Source organism: Zonotrichia albicollis, chromosome 14 (genome assembly GCF_047830755.1).
Source record: "Zonotrichia albicollis isolate bZonAlb1 chromosome 14, bZonAlb1.hap1, whole genome shotgun sequence".
In the NCBI taxonomy this organism is placed as follows: domain Eukaryota; kingdom Metazoa; phylum Chordata; class Aves; order Passeriformes; family Passerellidae; genus Zonotrichia; species Zonotrichia albicollis.
Window position 1 is genome coordinate 14795175 of NC_133832.1, and position 13395 is coordinate 14808569.

The window sequence follows — 13395 nt, forward strand, 5'->3', positions numbered from 1 at the left end:
ACTGAGGTACTGGATGCTCTGCAGGACATGAGTCAGAACGTGCCAATTTAATGGAGACTTTTCATTATTTTTCTGGCTGGGTGCTGCCCAGTTTGCAAAGGTCCCCCTTTTTGTGGCATGTACAGAGCACACACTAGCATAGGCTGGGGTCAGTCTCACCTTCTCCAGCCTTCCTGTGTCTTCTTGAGGTTAGACAGGGACAGCATTTGCATTGGGGAACAATGGAGCGTCCCTTGTTCCTTCCCTCTTTGACTTGTACAAAGTGTCCTCACACATTTGGGCAGAATGCTGGGGTCACAGAGAGTGTCTGAGTTCCACCTGTGTGCAGGCCCAGGGCTGGCTGTGGCCACTGGGGGTGGCTGTGGGCAGGCAGGAGGTCCCAACCCCTTCGGGTGGGTCAGAACCTCCCCTGCCCACTGGTGCCTGCTCCCTGTGCTCCTTCCCTTCAGCAGCAGAGGGATGCTGTGCTTGTGACTCACAGAGTAAATCTCTGCACCCACATAAACCCTTAGCAAGTGGATAAAAGCTGCTCTCTGTGCCGGATATTTGGTGTTCTGTGGCAATTTTATGCTGTTTCTCTTTGTTAACATGTCTCTGTAATAATAAGAGTTCTCTATTTGATATATTTTACTTTCTTTGTAATAAGCCAAAAAGCTCGTTGCTGGTGCCTTTTTGCCTGGAGGGGCCTCCCAGCCCACAGCTGTGTTGCTGGGAGTAACAAAGGCCAGTCTGCAATTGCTTCTTCCACCAGAGCTGAGGGAAAGACAGAAGCCAATGCCACAGCATTGCCAGAAAAAAAAGAGCCTTGGAATGGCAGAGAGACTTTGGGGTATGATGCTGGTTTTTTCCTGGGGCCTGGCTCCAAGGTGAGGGCTGACCATGATACTGGGCACACCTTGGCCCCATTTCCATGGGGCTGTGACCCTGGAGACCCCACAAACCATATAATGTAGGTGCAGAGCACACAGCCTGGTCTGGCCCAGTTTGGAATTGCAGTGCTTTGCCCAAATTATAGCATGACCTGAGGGTAAATTATCCCAGAGAAGGAATTAGATGGATTGCTGACACAGCTGGTTTTTCTGTTTGTTGTTTTTTTTTTGTTGTTGTTGTTTTTTGGTTTTTTTTTGTTTTTTTTGGGTTTTTTTTTTTTTTGTAACTGAATGCATTGGATGGAAGAGAGAGCCCCAGAGTGTTTTGGTAGGGCTGGACTGTGGTGACAGATGCTGCTTGGGCCAATGGGGTGCAGTGCAGGATGCCTGGGGACAATTGCAACTCACAAGTCCCCATGTGGGACTGAAGGACGTTCATTTGTGTAACCAAAGAGAGGGGCTTGCCTGGCACCCAGGTAAAGAAACCGTGCTGGGGGTAAATGAAAATTTTCCTTTCTCTTTCAGCCATGCCTGGGGCCCATGTGAGCCCCCAGCCATGCCACAGGGTGGCCCCTCACGCTTGGTGTTCAGTTCTTTTTGTAACCTGAAAATCCGCTGTTGTTCTGAGTCCAATAAATGCAGAATCCGGTTTGCTGGAGCTCTACCCTCTGCCTGCATTTGGCTTTTGTGTCAATTTTGTGCATGAAATCGCTGTGGGTGTGATGGCTGCCAGCAAGCAAAGGCACTGGGAATCCATGGGTCATTTGCCAGTAGATGAGGCTGTACATTGGATCATTGTAGGCTTTCTTTCACACTCAGATTTCACCATGAATCGCGTCTGAGCTCGTAATTCAATTACATATCAATTGGCTAATCCTTTCATATATTCCTCTTTGGGTCTTTTAAATTGAATTTCAGTTGATTAATGTATTTCTCAAAGCAAGGAGCTAATAAAGGCCAGTGTCCTCCTGCTCTTGTCATTGTTTTCGGTATCTTTATGAACAGTTGTAAATCCATTCTTCTGCAATGTCTTTATAAAACTGACCTATGCTCTCCAAGTAATAAAGAAGACGCTTATCAGCCACTTGTTAATTCAAGGCACAGATGTGAATCCTGTCCAGGGCCAAGATTTGATTCACTGAGACAAAGCAAAGAGCTTGGAGAAAAAAAAAAAAGCTCGCCGGGCCACAAATAGCTGGCAATGCCTGGTGTGTAATTGCACAGCAGCAGTCCACACAGAGTGCCCTGTGAGCTGAAGAACAGTATGCCAAGAGAATAAAACCCCCTGGGTTTGTCATCCACAAGGAACCTGATCCCATCCCTTGCTCTGAGTCACAGTGAAAAATTATTGTGTTATTTTCAAAATTCACCCTTAGTGGACACTGAGCGGGCCTCAGCTCCTCAGGGCTGGTGTGGCAAACTGGGTACCTGCCAGCATGTCAGTCCCAGTGTCACCTGCCAAATGGCCACTTAGACGCTAGGGACATTCAGGAGCCACTGGTCCAGTGCCTCATGGGATGAGGGACTTGGTCCCTCAGTGGCTGCACATCCTGGGCTTACTGACCTTAGTTTCCAGTGGCCCCAAACTCGTGTGGCTTGAACAGTGTCTGTGGGAGGACAGTGAGGCCACCATGTGGGTGCTGCTGGGTCACAACTGAAGCTGAAGGAGAAATTCACCTCACTCAACTCCTTCTGCCTCACTATGGTCCAGCCACCTCTGATCACATCCTGCATCCCCATATTCTGTACCCTGCATCCCCCTGCACAGCTCACCAGGACCTACAGGTCACAGGGGAATTGCTGACCTCCCTGACCATTCCTGTAGCTGTAGGGCCTGGCAGCGGGGTGACAGCCACCATGCCAGCACTGGGGGTGAGCCACATGCCAGCGGGCTCCAGAGCTGCCCTTAGAGACGCCTTGACTCCTCAGCAGAAGAGCATGCCAAGCTCACAGGAAAAAGTCCAGTTACCATGAAGAAATCAACTGAAAACATGGAAAGATCATGAAAACCCTAAAATGGCCTCATGCTTTAAAGTAATTTATTTGTTCTTGTCCTCATAGCACAAATTGGGATGTTTTTAAAACAGAAGTTCTGTTTCCAAAAATACTGACGAGTTGTCAAAAAGCCCTTTCATCAGTTCCCCTCCCTGGGGGTCTGGGAATGCCAGCACTGTGACCCTGCAGTGCTGGCAGCCAGCCCTGTGTGCCTGCCATGGTGTCAGGGCTGTGCCTGTGCTCCCAGGGCGGGCCAGCGGCAGCCACAGACCTCAGTGGGGTCACCCTGACTCAAGTGCCCTGACACGAGGGACAGCAGCCAACGCTGGGGTTTGCTCCTTACCCAAAACTGCTGCTGCCTCCCTCTGCCAGCAGTGGGCAGGTGCCAAGGGGAAGACAAACAGGGCCTGCTTAGCATGCCCTGTGTCCCAGCCCATAGGAGCAGGGTGGGTGCAGTGGCACAGTGTGGTGGCCACCAGGAGAGCCTGTGGGGCCAAGGCACTGAAGGGAGCTGGGGTGTGCAGGACACAGAGTGAGGAAGGATGGAGCTGTAGGAGGATGGAGCTTGTGGGGACTTGCCCCTCTGAGCCTTCATGGGCATGGCCTATTTTATACAGGATTTCAAGAATCTTCAGAAGTTCTGCCTTGCGGGAGCTCTTAGAGACACTGGCAGAGGCTGTTAAAGCACTTCTTAAACTTCTGAAAACACAGAGAATGGAAAACATTATGGCCTTTAGTGGTTCAAAGCGTCTCCTGATTGTTTAAGCCAATCATAGGATTTTTTGGAGGCCTGACCTGATTTAGAGCCATGTGTACGGGCCAAGAAACCTGCTAAGGGCTGCCAGGAACCCGCCCAGCGCAGGGAGCTGCTCCCAGCTCGGAGCATCCAGATGGGTAATGGTGCAGTGGGATGGGTCAGGGAGAACTACAGAGCTGAAAACTATGGCTCTGATCCTCCAAGGAATCCCACGTGGGTGGATTCCAGCGCCTTCATGGGTCTCTGTGTAGCACATAAATTTCAGATGTCAGTGCTCCACTAAGTATATTTCAATTCTAAATTTATCACACAGATGTGTCTGCTGCAGAGTCTTTGGCCTCTTCAAATCTTCCTCTGGGAAGAACTCACTGAGGCTCAGGCTCAAGCTTTGGAACTGATTGTTTTGTTATCTTCTCTATAAAAACCTGAAAGGTTTTACTTGTGCTGGAAAATAATTTTCTTGCTCATATTAAATCCAAATGTTTTCTGTAAGAAGGCAAGCCAGGCACCTGCGGGTTGGCAGACAAGGATTGTTGGGGCAGTGCTTCAATGCTTGTTCCAGTTCACCATCACTTAATACAAGGTCTAGTGAGGAAAGGAAACAGTTTCGTTCCCCAAACACGGCTGTTTTGAATGCTTTCAGCCCTGGAAAAGTTACAGACCCACAAGGAAACTTTTGAGAGAAACAAGAAGCCAGAAAAAACAAGCAGAAAACCCTCCAGCTGCTGCTCCTGGTGCATTGTGTCCATGCCCGCCTCGGGAGTGCTCCGGCTGCTTGGGCCCAGAGCCAGGGCACAGCACAGTGCTCTGGGAGCTGGCAAACTTGGCCTGGCAAACCTGGCCTGGCACAGACCTCTCAGAGCTGGCAAATCTGGCCTGGCGAACCTGGCCTGGCACAGACCTCTCAGAGCTGGCAAACCTGGCCTAGCAAACCTGGCCTGGCAAACCTGGCCTAGCAAATCTGGCCTGGCAAATGTGGCCTGGCAAACCTGGCCTGGCAAATCTGGCCTAGCACAGATCTCTCAGAGCTGGCAAACCTGGCCTGGCAAACCTGGCCTGGCAAACTTGGCCTGGCAAACCGGCCCGTGCTGCACCAAGGGCCCGCAGGCGGGGGCTGGGCCCGCACAAAATAATTGCAGGAGGATCCCAAAAACACGGAACAGCCCTGAGGAGGGTGTGGGTGGGAACGCTCCCCTTCTCCAGCTAGGAACCCTCGTGGCTGTGGAGGCAGCTTGGCTGTCCCTGTGCCCCCAGGAACACCCTCTGGAGCAATGACTTCCATCAGGTTTTTTCAGAAATGCAGGCTCCAAAGCTGGCTGCAAGATTCCCGTGCCAGAGAGAGAAGCTGTTCTCCCTGGGAGAGGGTTCACTGCTAAAGAAAAGCAAGAGGCCTGAAAAGCAAACATTGGTGTGCAATGTCAAAGGAGGGGGAAAACAGATGTGAGGAGGGGAAAAGAGTGCTGGATAGATGGAAAGAAGCCATTAGTCACAGGAAAAGTGGATTCTTGGTGACCCATGGCACAGAATGCTGTCCAGGCACTGCAGCAGCGCAGGAATATTCAGCATATTCTCCAGTCAGAAAAATGCAGAAAACCAGTTTTGGGGACTGCAAACCCAGAGTGGGATTATGGCAGAGCCCAGGGCACTCCCAATCCCACGGACACAGCCCTGTGTGGCCTCCCTGGGGCATAGAGCTGGGTCCCACAGCCGGGCCTGCCTGCAGAGGGGGCACAGTGGGGGCAGCGCTTGGGCTCAGGGTGAAGAGGAACAAAACACACCGACATGGTTGTTTCACTTCATAGAAACTTTATAAACACTTGCAGTAACCTAAGCTTGTACACATCACAATGGCTCCATGGCTGATGCTGGGAGCTGCCATGCTGCAAAGGATGATCCCACATTCCCAGCTGTCCCTCCTGGGCCACTGGCAGCAGGGACTGTGCTCACAGTAGCAGGGATTGGGCCCCACAGCAGCAGGAATTGGACCCCACAGCCCCCTGCCAGCACAACCAGCATCCCCACCGCTCCAACTGCTGGTCCCCAGTGTTCAGCTGCACCCACAGGTGCAGGAAAAATCAGCACAGACATACAAGTGACAAAGAACTTTATAAGAACACCATGAAATAGTCTGCAAGAAGCTGCCTCTCCCCACTGCTCACACTGTCAGACTGAAACCCAGCCACCCTTGGATTCTCCCTACCCATGGAGCCCAGCTGGGGGGTCTGTGCTGGGCGGTGGGCACGAGCAGGAGGAGGATGTGACTGTCATTGCTCCCAGAGAATGTCACCTCCAGAGCCACGTGCATCAGCACAAGCCAAGGAGCTTCCCAAACTGACAGGCTCAAGGGGTCCCCAGACAGTGTCCCAAAGCAAGAAAAACAGTAAGGAAATGCTGGCCTTTTGTGTGGGAGCCACAGGACCAACACCCCAGCAGGGCCAGGGGGCGATGTGCTGCAGGCAGGTGGCCCCACTGCCAGGCTGGTTAGGGCAGCTGGCTCCAGCTTCAGCTCCATTCCTGTTCAGAGATCCCTGATCAGAACCCCTGTACCTTGTCCTTGAGCCCCTGATGAGGGCTGCTGCAGGAGGGGCCCAGCACAACCCCAGGGGCGACCAGTGCATGTGGCACAGCCTCAACTGCCACAGCACAGGGCTGGTTTGGTTTTAAAGCCACTTTCATGTGCCAGGCCTAAAGGAGGGAGCAGCTGGGGCACTGCTGAAGCCAAGGGAGTGAGAGCACCATGGACACGACACACGTGAGCTGTGTGCCATTCAGCAATAAGAGACACGAGGTCACACAGAGGCAAAGTGCCAGGAGGTGGGAAGGACCTGCACCAGGCAGGACACCATGCTCCAGGGAATGGAGCACCTGGGAAGCAGCTGTGGGAATGTTTGGCCACTGGTTTGCAAAGGCTCTCAGCGCCTAAAGAAAACCATGCAAAAGGAGGGAGTCATCTTTGGGCAGATGGAGGAAGCAGGGAAATAGCTCTCTGCCATGCACAGCCCTGGAGCTGGGCCCTGGTGGCAGCTGGAGCAACAGACAAGCTTCTAGTGCTACAGAGATCCTGGCCAGGGACACCTCCCAGGCCAATGGGCATCATCCACAGGGCCATGGCTGAGGGACAGGCTGGCCATCTTGTACAGGAAATGAATAAACAAGCAAACAACAAACTGGGCAGTTCTTTAAAAAAAAAAAACACCAAACAATGGGTTTGACCCACAAACAGTGAGTTTCAGATCCTCAGCACCTCTTTGCTGGCCACCATAATCACCCAGGATGGAGACTTCTAGGTGGGCCTGTGAGAAGTGGATCTGGTGGGAGTGTGGCTCATGGAAGAGGAGGCAGTGGAGGAAGAGGAGGAGCACCTGCTGCCTCCCCCTCCCAGCTGCATCCCTGGAGGCTGCTGACCCAGGGGTGCTCCTGAGAGCTGATCCCAGGCAAGGCTGTGGCCCTGGCTCAGGCCAAGCCTCTCTGTCAGTGTAGTGTCCCAGGCCAGGGATGTCCAGGAGGAGATGAGGAGACATCCCACAGAGCTGAGCACAGTGATTCCTCCATCCCTGCCCAGCTTTTGTCACCATGGGCAGCGTTAGCAGGCACAGCTGTCCCACACACTGACACTCACCAAGTGAGGGACACAAGCACAAAAGAAGGGGCTTCTCAGGGCAAGCAGGGCAAGAGGGGACTGCAGCTGTTTTGCCCTTGCATCCAAACAGAGGGACTCAGCCCTTGTGCTGTCCAAACACCCTTTTCAAGGTGTGTTTCCCAAAAGTGTGCAGGTGAACAGGGGCTCCACTGTCCCTTCCACAGGTGGTCCGTGTCCCCCAGCCCTGCCCATGCTGCCATCACCTGCATGGCACACACAGGAGAGAAGAGGGAGGAGAGCTGGGAGGGCAGGGAACAGTTCAACACAGATGTGTGGGCAGGACCTGCTCTCCATCGTGGTCTCCCTCTCCTAATTTCTTGGGCCACTTGTGGCTTGGAAATCATCGTCCAGTAAGATAGCTGCTCTCCAGGACACTGGGGCTGGCAAGGCTCAGCTCTGACTCCTGGGTCACAAGCACAGAAAGTCTCCTGGGTCCAGGGGGGCTGAGGTGTGCTTACAAAGCCTGGAAGAAGAAAACAAGCTCCATGTTCTGTGCAGCAATGCAAACCCACCAGAAATGGCAGAACCACTGGAATCTCACATAATTTGTTTGTTCCCTCCACAAACCCGATAAATGCTGATTTGTCTTACATGTCTGCTTTCAGTTTATTATTCTATTTGTTGTCGTAAACACATACCTTTAGCCTCAGCTCTCATCACTTGGGATCCTGCCTTGTGGTGATGAAGAACTGCATAAAAGGAAGTAGAAGAATAGAGAAAAAATGAGTGCAAGGAGCAAGCTCCAACTCAGCTCCACAAGCTCCTCGAGGCTGGGTAAGGGCAGGGAGGGGTCTGTTTTGCAATAGCACAAATGTTTTCTCTCAGTACCTGCAGCAGCAGCTCTCAGACTTACACACAAACCTGCTCTCTCTTGGGCAGAGATTGGCAGCTTTTCAAAGCAGGAAGCTGAGACTTATTTGGACAAATATTATCACAAATGGCACCTGCTGCCATTCACTGCTGAGGGCTCTGCCCACACTGTCCCCATAACCCCCTAGCTCCCTGTCTGCACACCCCCTTTGCTGGCCCAGCCATGCTCTCTTGGCAGCTGCTGGGACCTAACCAGCCCTCATCACCTCACTCATGACCTGATCTTCCCACAAAGCCTGAGTACAATGGGCACTACACCACACAAATCCACACACCTGGTAACAGGGACCCACAGGGATGTTTCTCGCTTGGCAGATTTAATTTATCAAGTCTGTATCTGGAGTCACATTTTATGCTTTGTGCTCTTTGTTTAGTTTCAGCATTTTAGCTGAGCCCCATCTGCTGTTTGTGAGTACAAGACAAGGCAGGCCTGGGGCTGGGGCTGTCTGTGCTGGCTGTGCCTCAGAGGGGGCACCCTGTGCTGCAGGGCTTCTGCTCTCCACACAGAACCTTCCCCGTGCCAGCCTTACCTGCCTGTTCTTCGGGACGCTGTCTCAAAGAACTTGGTCCTAGAGGCCACCCTGCAAAGAAAAAAGGAGAAGTCTCTCCTGATTCGACCTGGCAATTTGCTAATGAGATCTGCTCTGTGCCAGGGGAACGAGCTGCAGCATTGGCAGCACTGCAGAGATCACCTTCAACTGACAGTTCTTGTGCCAAGGCATAGCCAGGCTCCTTCTGTGCTCGCTCCACCCGCACACCACCTGCCAGTGCCTGGCTGGGCTGCTTATGGAACCATGACATCATGGAATCATTTAGGCTGGGAAACATCCCCAAGATCATGGAGTCTAACCTTTGACCAAACATCACCACACCAACTAAAACATAGCACCACATGCCACATCCAGTCATTATTTCTGTGCTCTTGCCTATAATCCTATGTGCATCTATGACCTTTATGGTCTTTCCTTTAGTGTTTATGTGCTCCTGCCCATGCTCAAGAAAGAGAAGTTAAATTATCCCAGAGAAGGAATTAAGGGAGTTTTGGCACAGAGCTGACCCTCATGGCACCTTTTGCTTTCTTTAGGTTAATTCCCACTAAAGCCAACAGGGTTTCTGACTCTTAAAATCTGAAAGAAATTTGAGGATGAGATGAAGCTGAACTCCTCCCAGTTGCCTTAAGATCGAAGCTGGATCTTGTCCTGTCCCAGAAAGTGTCTTCTTTGAGAGGTTTGCTGGAGGCAGGCAGGGAGAGGCTCAACTCCACCAACCCAGGAACAGCAGGGAAGGGGATGGGGCAAGGCTCAGCCCTGGGGCTGTGCTTGAGCAGCTCCAAAGCTTCGTGTTTGCCTTCACTGTGGCCCCACTTCCCCCCTTGGCCATGCCCTCTGCTCAGCTTTCCAAGTGACATTCAAACCTGCACTTGCACCAGTGCCAAGGAAACATCCACAGGCTCCAGCCACTGAGCCCCCAAGTGTCCCCACCAGCACCAAGCACCCTCCACGGGCTGCTGGCTTACACAGATGAGGGCATCTCCTCTGCTGTCCCTGCTATCAGATCTGGCCTCTGCTCCAGCTTTGGAGGGACGGGAGTCCGGCACGGTGGATCCGGAGGTCTCACAGGGGGACGTGTTATCACAGGCTTATCACCATGGGAACGTGGCTTAGGGACACCGTCACAGTCACCTGCAGGGATGGAGATAACAAACACTGAGCAGGAAGCTCTGGCAGAGGCCAGATATTTATGAAGGGGCATTGAAAAGGTCTGTGGGTTTAGTTCTGCCCCTTTGCCTCAACACTCTCTCACTGACAGTGCCAAATAGCGAGAATAGAGGGACAGAGTCCAGGGAATGAAGTTCCCACACTACCTGTTCCAGAAAAGCTTTCCTGGCACTGGTAACAGGGGCTGGACCTGGACCTTCAAGGACAAACTCAATGTAGTTGCTGACTGTGAAGCTGATACTTCCTGGGAATCACAAGTGTTCTTAACCAAACCCTGTGCAGTGCTGCTCTGTGAATGGGAGAGGAACAGCACAAACTGGTGATTCCTGCAGCTGACCTTTCATTCTGGACACTGGGACACTGGACACTGGACGCTACCTGTCCTCTCCTTGGCTTCTTTTCTTCCCCAAGATCCAGCCAACCTTACTATTCACTTAACCCTTCAAAGTCTTTAAGAATCAAGTCAACAAGGAATGAGTATCAGACTTTACCTGGGCCCACACCTTAGGCTGTTCTGGTCTCCCAGCCACTCCTGCTGAACTACACTGAGAGGACTCAAGGGTAGAGGCCACCACATGCCCAGGGAGGGCTGACTTGGGCACTTGCTTGGCTCTGGCCAGGCCCCAGGCACACACTCACCCTCTCTGCCACAGATGCCTGGTCGGGGTGCCGGTCTCCTGGCCTGCAGCGTGGCAGTCCTCAGGGTAGGGCTGGTCACCACGCCGTTGGCTGCCCTGCCAGGTGGCTTGGCCCCTCCATCCTGCAGCCCTTTCCCCAGGCCCAGCTTGCCCAGCTCGGGCTCAGCACGGGGCTGGGGCCGGCTCTCGGCGGGCGAACGCCCCAGCTCGTCCCCCCCCGGCCGGGGCGCGGGCAAGCGGCTGCGGTGCAGGGGCTTGGGGGCCTCCACGGCGCCACCATTGGGGGTCTGGCTGAGCCTCTCTGCTGTGGAGACAAGAGAGCGGAGAAGCCATAGGGTTAGCTGTGTACTGCACTTGATGTGCCTCCAAAAGCCACTCATCCCAGCCCTGTTGCTGTGCTGCAGAACCAGGAGCAAGCAGGGGCTCTGCTGTGAACCTGACTGCTCCCTGCAGCCTCGGGGCAGGCCAAGGTGAACAAATGCTTCTGCTCACAGGTCGAGGAAGCATTGAAATGCAAGGCCAGCCCCAACTCCATTAGCAGTCTGGGAGTTTTAAAGAGCAGTGTGAATCAATCATGTTCTGCCAGTGTCACAAAGTGCACTTTACACCTAAACATCATCACAGCTCTGAAAACTAATGGAGAAAGAGACTTCCAATCTCTTTGGTGACTGTGGAATCAGGGCACAGCCTGCAGTGGCAACTAGAGCAAATCAGGTTGCAGAAATATAATTTTAAGGTGATGTGTCCTTTGCTGTTAATCCAGCTGACTGTAAGGAAATCCTGAAGCTGTTATGGTAATGTCAGAGTAGAACTTGGTCTAGGAAATACCTTCACTGCATCCTGAAAAAGTTCTTTGGAGTTCTTGCTCTGGATGTGGAACTGCCAGCAGCTGAGCCAGCTTGAGACCTCCTTGGGCCTCCTGCAGCACAACCCTCCCTGGCTACCATCCCACCAACACTCCATGCAGGTGTTTTTGCCTCTGATGCCTCAAAACCTCTCCTCTGGGTCTCTCCTGTGCCAAGAACCAGCCTTAGTTTAGCTAATGGAGCATGCAGCAGGTAGCAGAAAAACCCAAATCTCACAAAATCTGACTTGTGACACGATGCAATCAATGTATGAGCGTTTTTGGCTTTCCTTTCTCTCTGAGCAGCCCTCACTGCCTGCCTGGAAAGTGCAGCCCTGCTGCTGTTACCTCCATTGCTCCTGGAAAGGTGTAACAGAAAGCAGGAGGGATGAGAAGCAGGTAAGGCATCAGGGAACAGCCAGACTGACCTGCACTCTCCTCCACAGAGGCATTGAAGAAGACAGGTCTTTCCCTCAGGGGACGCTTGGAGATGGTGATGGGCTTGTGCCGCCGGGCAGCCACCCTGGGTGGGGGCACTGGGGGGGCTGTGGTGTCTTCTGGGGGGCCGGAGTAGATCTGTAAAGGGAGACACATTCAGGTGACCCAACACAAAGGGGCTGCTGCCCCGCCTTCTGCTGCAGGTGTCCCCTCCCAGTACAGAGAGTGATAGAGGCCACCACTGACACTGTCCCCAGCACTGACACTGTCCCCAGCACTGACACTGTCCCCACCATGGCACCATTCCCACCACTGACACTGTCCCCAGCACTGACACTGTCCCCACCATGGCACCATTCCCACCACTGACACTGTCTCACCACTGACACTGTCCCCACCATGACACTATTCCCACTACTGACACTGTCCCCACCATGACACCATTCCCACCACAGATACTGTCCCTGCAGCTCAGCAAGAAGATCACAAACAGACAATTTGTAGAAGCAAATTCCCCTGGAGCAGATGAGGGAGGCTTTGGAGCTGACAGCTCCTGACCAACAGCAAGATTCCCATTGTCACAGACATAAAATCCCTGAATCACCCAAACCAGCCCTGCATTGTTCCAGATCTAACACTAAAACCCTTCAGCTCTTGGTTTACAATGACACATTTGGCACCAGGAAATTACCTGGGATGAAATACTGGCATAAAAGCAATGCTACTGAGAAGTTTTATCTCCTTTTCTCACTGGTAATGTGGCACCTATTTAGTTGGGATTAATTGAGGGGTTCTCATTTATGTCAGGGCTTTTTTTAAGAGCTGAAAAAGAAATAAATCTGAAGAGCTGAAATACCCCATCAAGGCCCACAGCAGTTGCTCCTCTGCTCTTCCCAGGGATGTTAATTGAAGTTTTATCAGGCTTTAAAGCCTGAGTTACTGTGGAGAGGTGGCCTGAGCTGTTGAACCCAGAGGCTGCACTGCCTGTCCTGGGAGATGTGGAGCTGGACCCTTCCTGACTCCAGCCCAGAGGAGGAGAGCTGTGCCAGCCCCACTGGCATGCTGGGTCACCACACCCTTGGGCCACACTTCAATATGGAAAAACAGCCTAATTGCATCACTCAGAAAAATCTTACCATGAAGAAGTGTAACATTCTGCTTTGATTAAATGTCTCATTTTGGTAATTCAAACCAAAAATATACTCCTTCTTCTCCAAGCCAAAGAGCAGGGCTAGGAGACCAAGATGGGGGATGGGAGAGGAAAACATGTCCCTGGTTTAAATTCCTTGGTCCCAAGTGTGTGCCTGGGGAGGGCTGGCAGTGGCAGACAGCTCCCACACCCCACGGTCAGGCTGCTCTGGCCCAGCCTGGCTGGCTTTGGATAAATCCATGTGCCAGATCCACGCTCTGCTCCCAACAGCCTGGCCCAATCTGCACGAGGAGAGGAGAAACAACACAGAATCACAGAATGGTTCAGGCTGGAAGGGCCCACAGTGGCTCATCTGGTCCATCCTCCCTGCTCCAGCAGGGTTTCCCTAAGGAGCAAATGGCCCAGGATTGTGTCCAGACAGTTCTGGAATATCTCCAGTGAGGGAAGATTACACACCCACTCTGGGAAAAAAACCC

At 52.6% G+C, this 13395-nt stretch overlaps 1 protein-coding gene across 2 annotated transcripts in view; it reads right to left on the bottom strand.

Annotated features, from left to right (window-relative positions):
- Positions 1-1203: 1203 nt before the first annotated feature.
- The window catches only part of OPHN1 (oligophrenin 1), a 55924-nt gene continuing 43732 nt past the window's right edge, over positions 1204-13395 (bottom strand). Inside the window, exons 19-24 of one of the 2 annotated variants that reach the window (XM_005488201.3) lie at positions 11760-11907; positions 10489-10788; positions 9648-9813; positions 8662-8712; positions 7900-7950; positions 1204-7724 (exon numbers count right to left, since the gene is read on the bottom strand). In XM_005488201.3, coding sequence (XP_005488258.2) covers positions 7908-7950; positions 8662-8712; positions 9648-9813; positions 10489-10788; positions 11760-11907 — 708 coding nt within the window. In that variant the 3' untranslated portion in view covers positions 1204-7724; positions 7900-7907. Of the gene's footprint in view, positions 7725-7899; positions 7951-8661; positions 8713-9647; positions 9814-10488; positions 10792-11759; positions 11908-13395 lie in introns of both variants that reach the window. The other variant, XM_005488200.4, reaches the window with a different exon arrangement.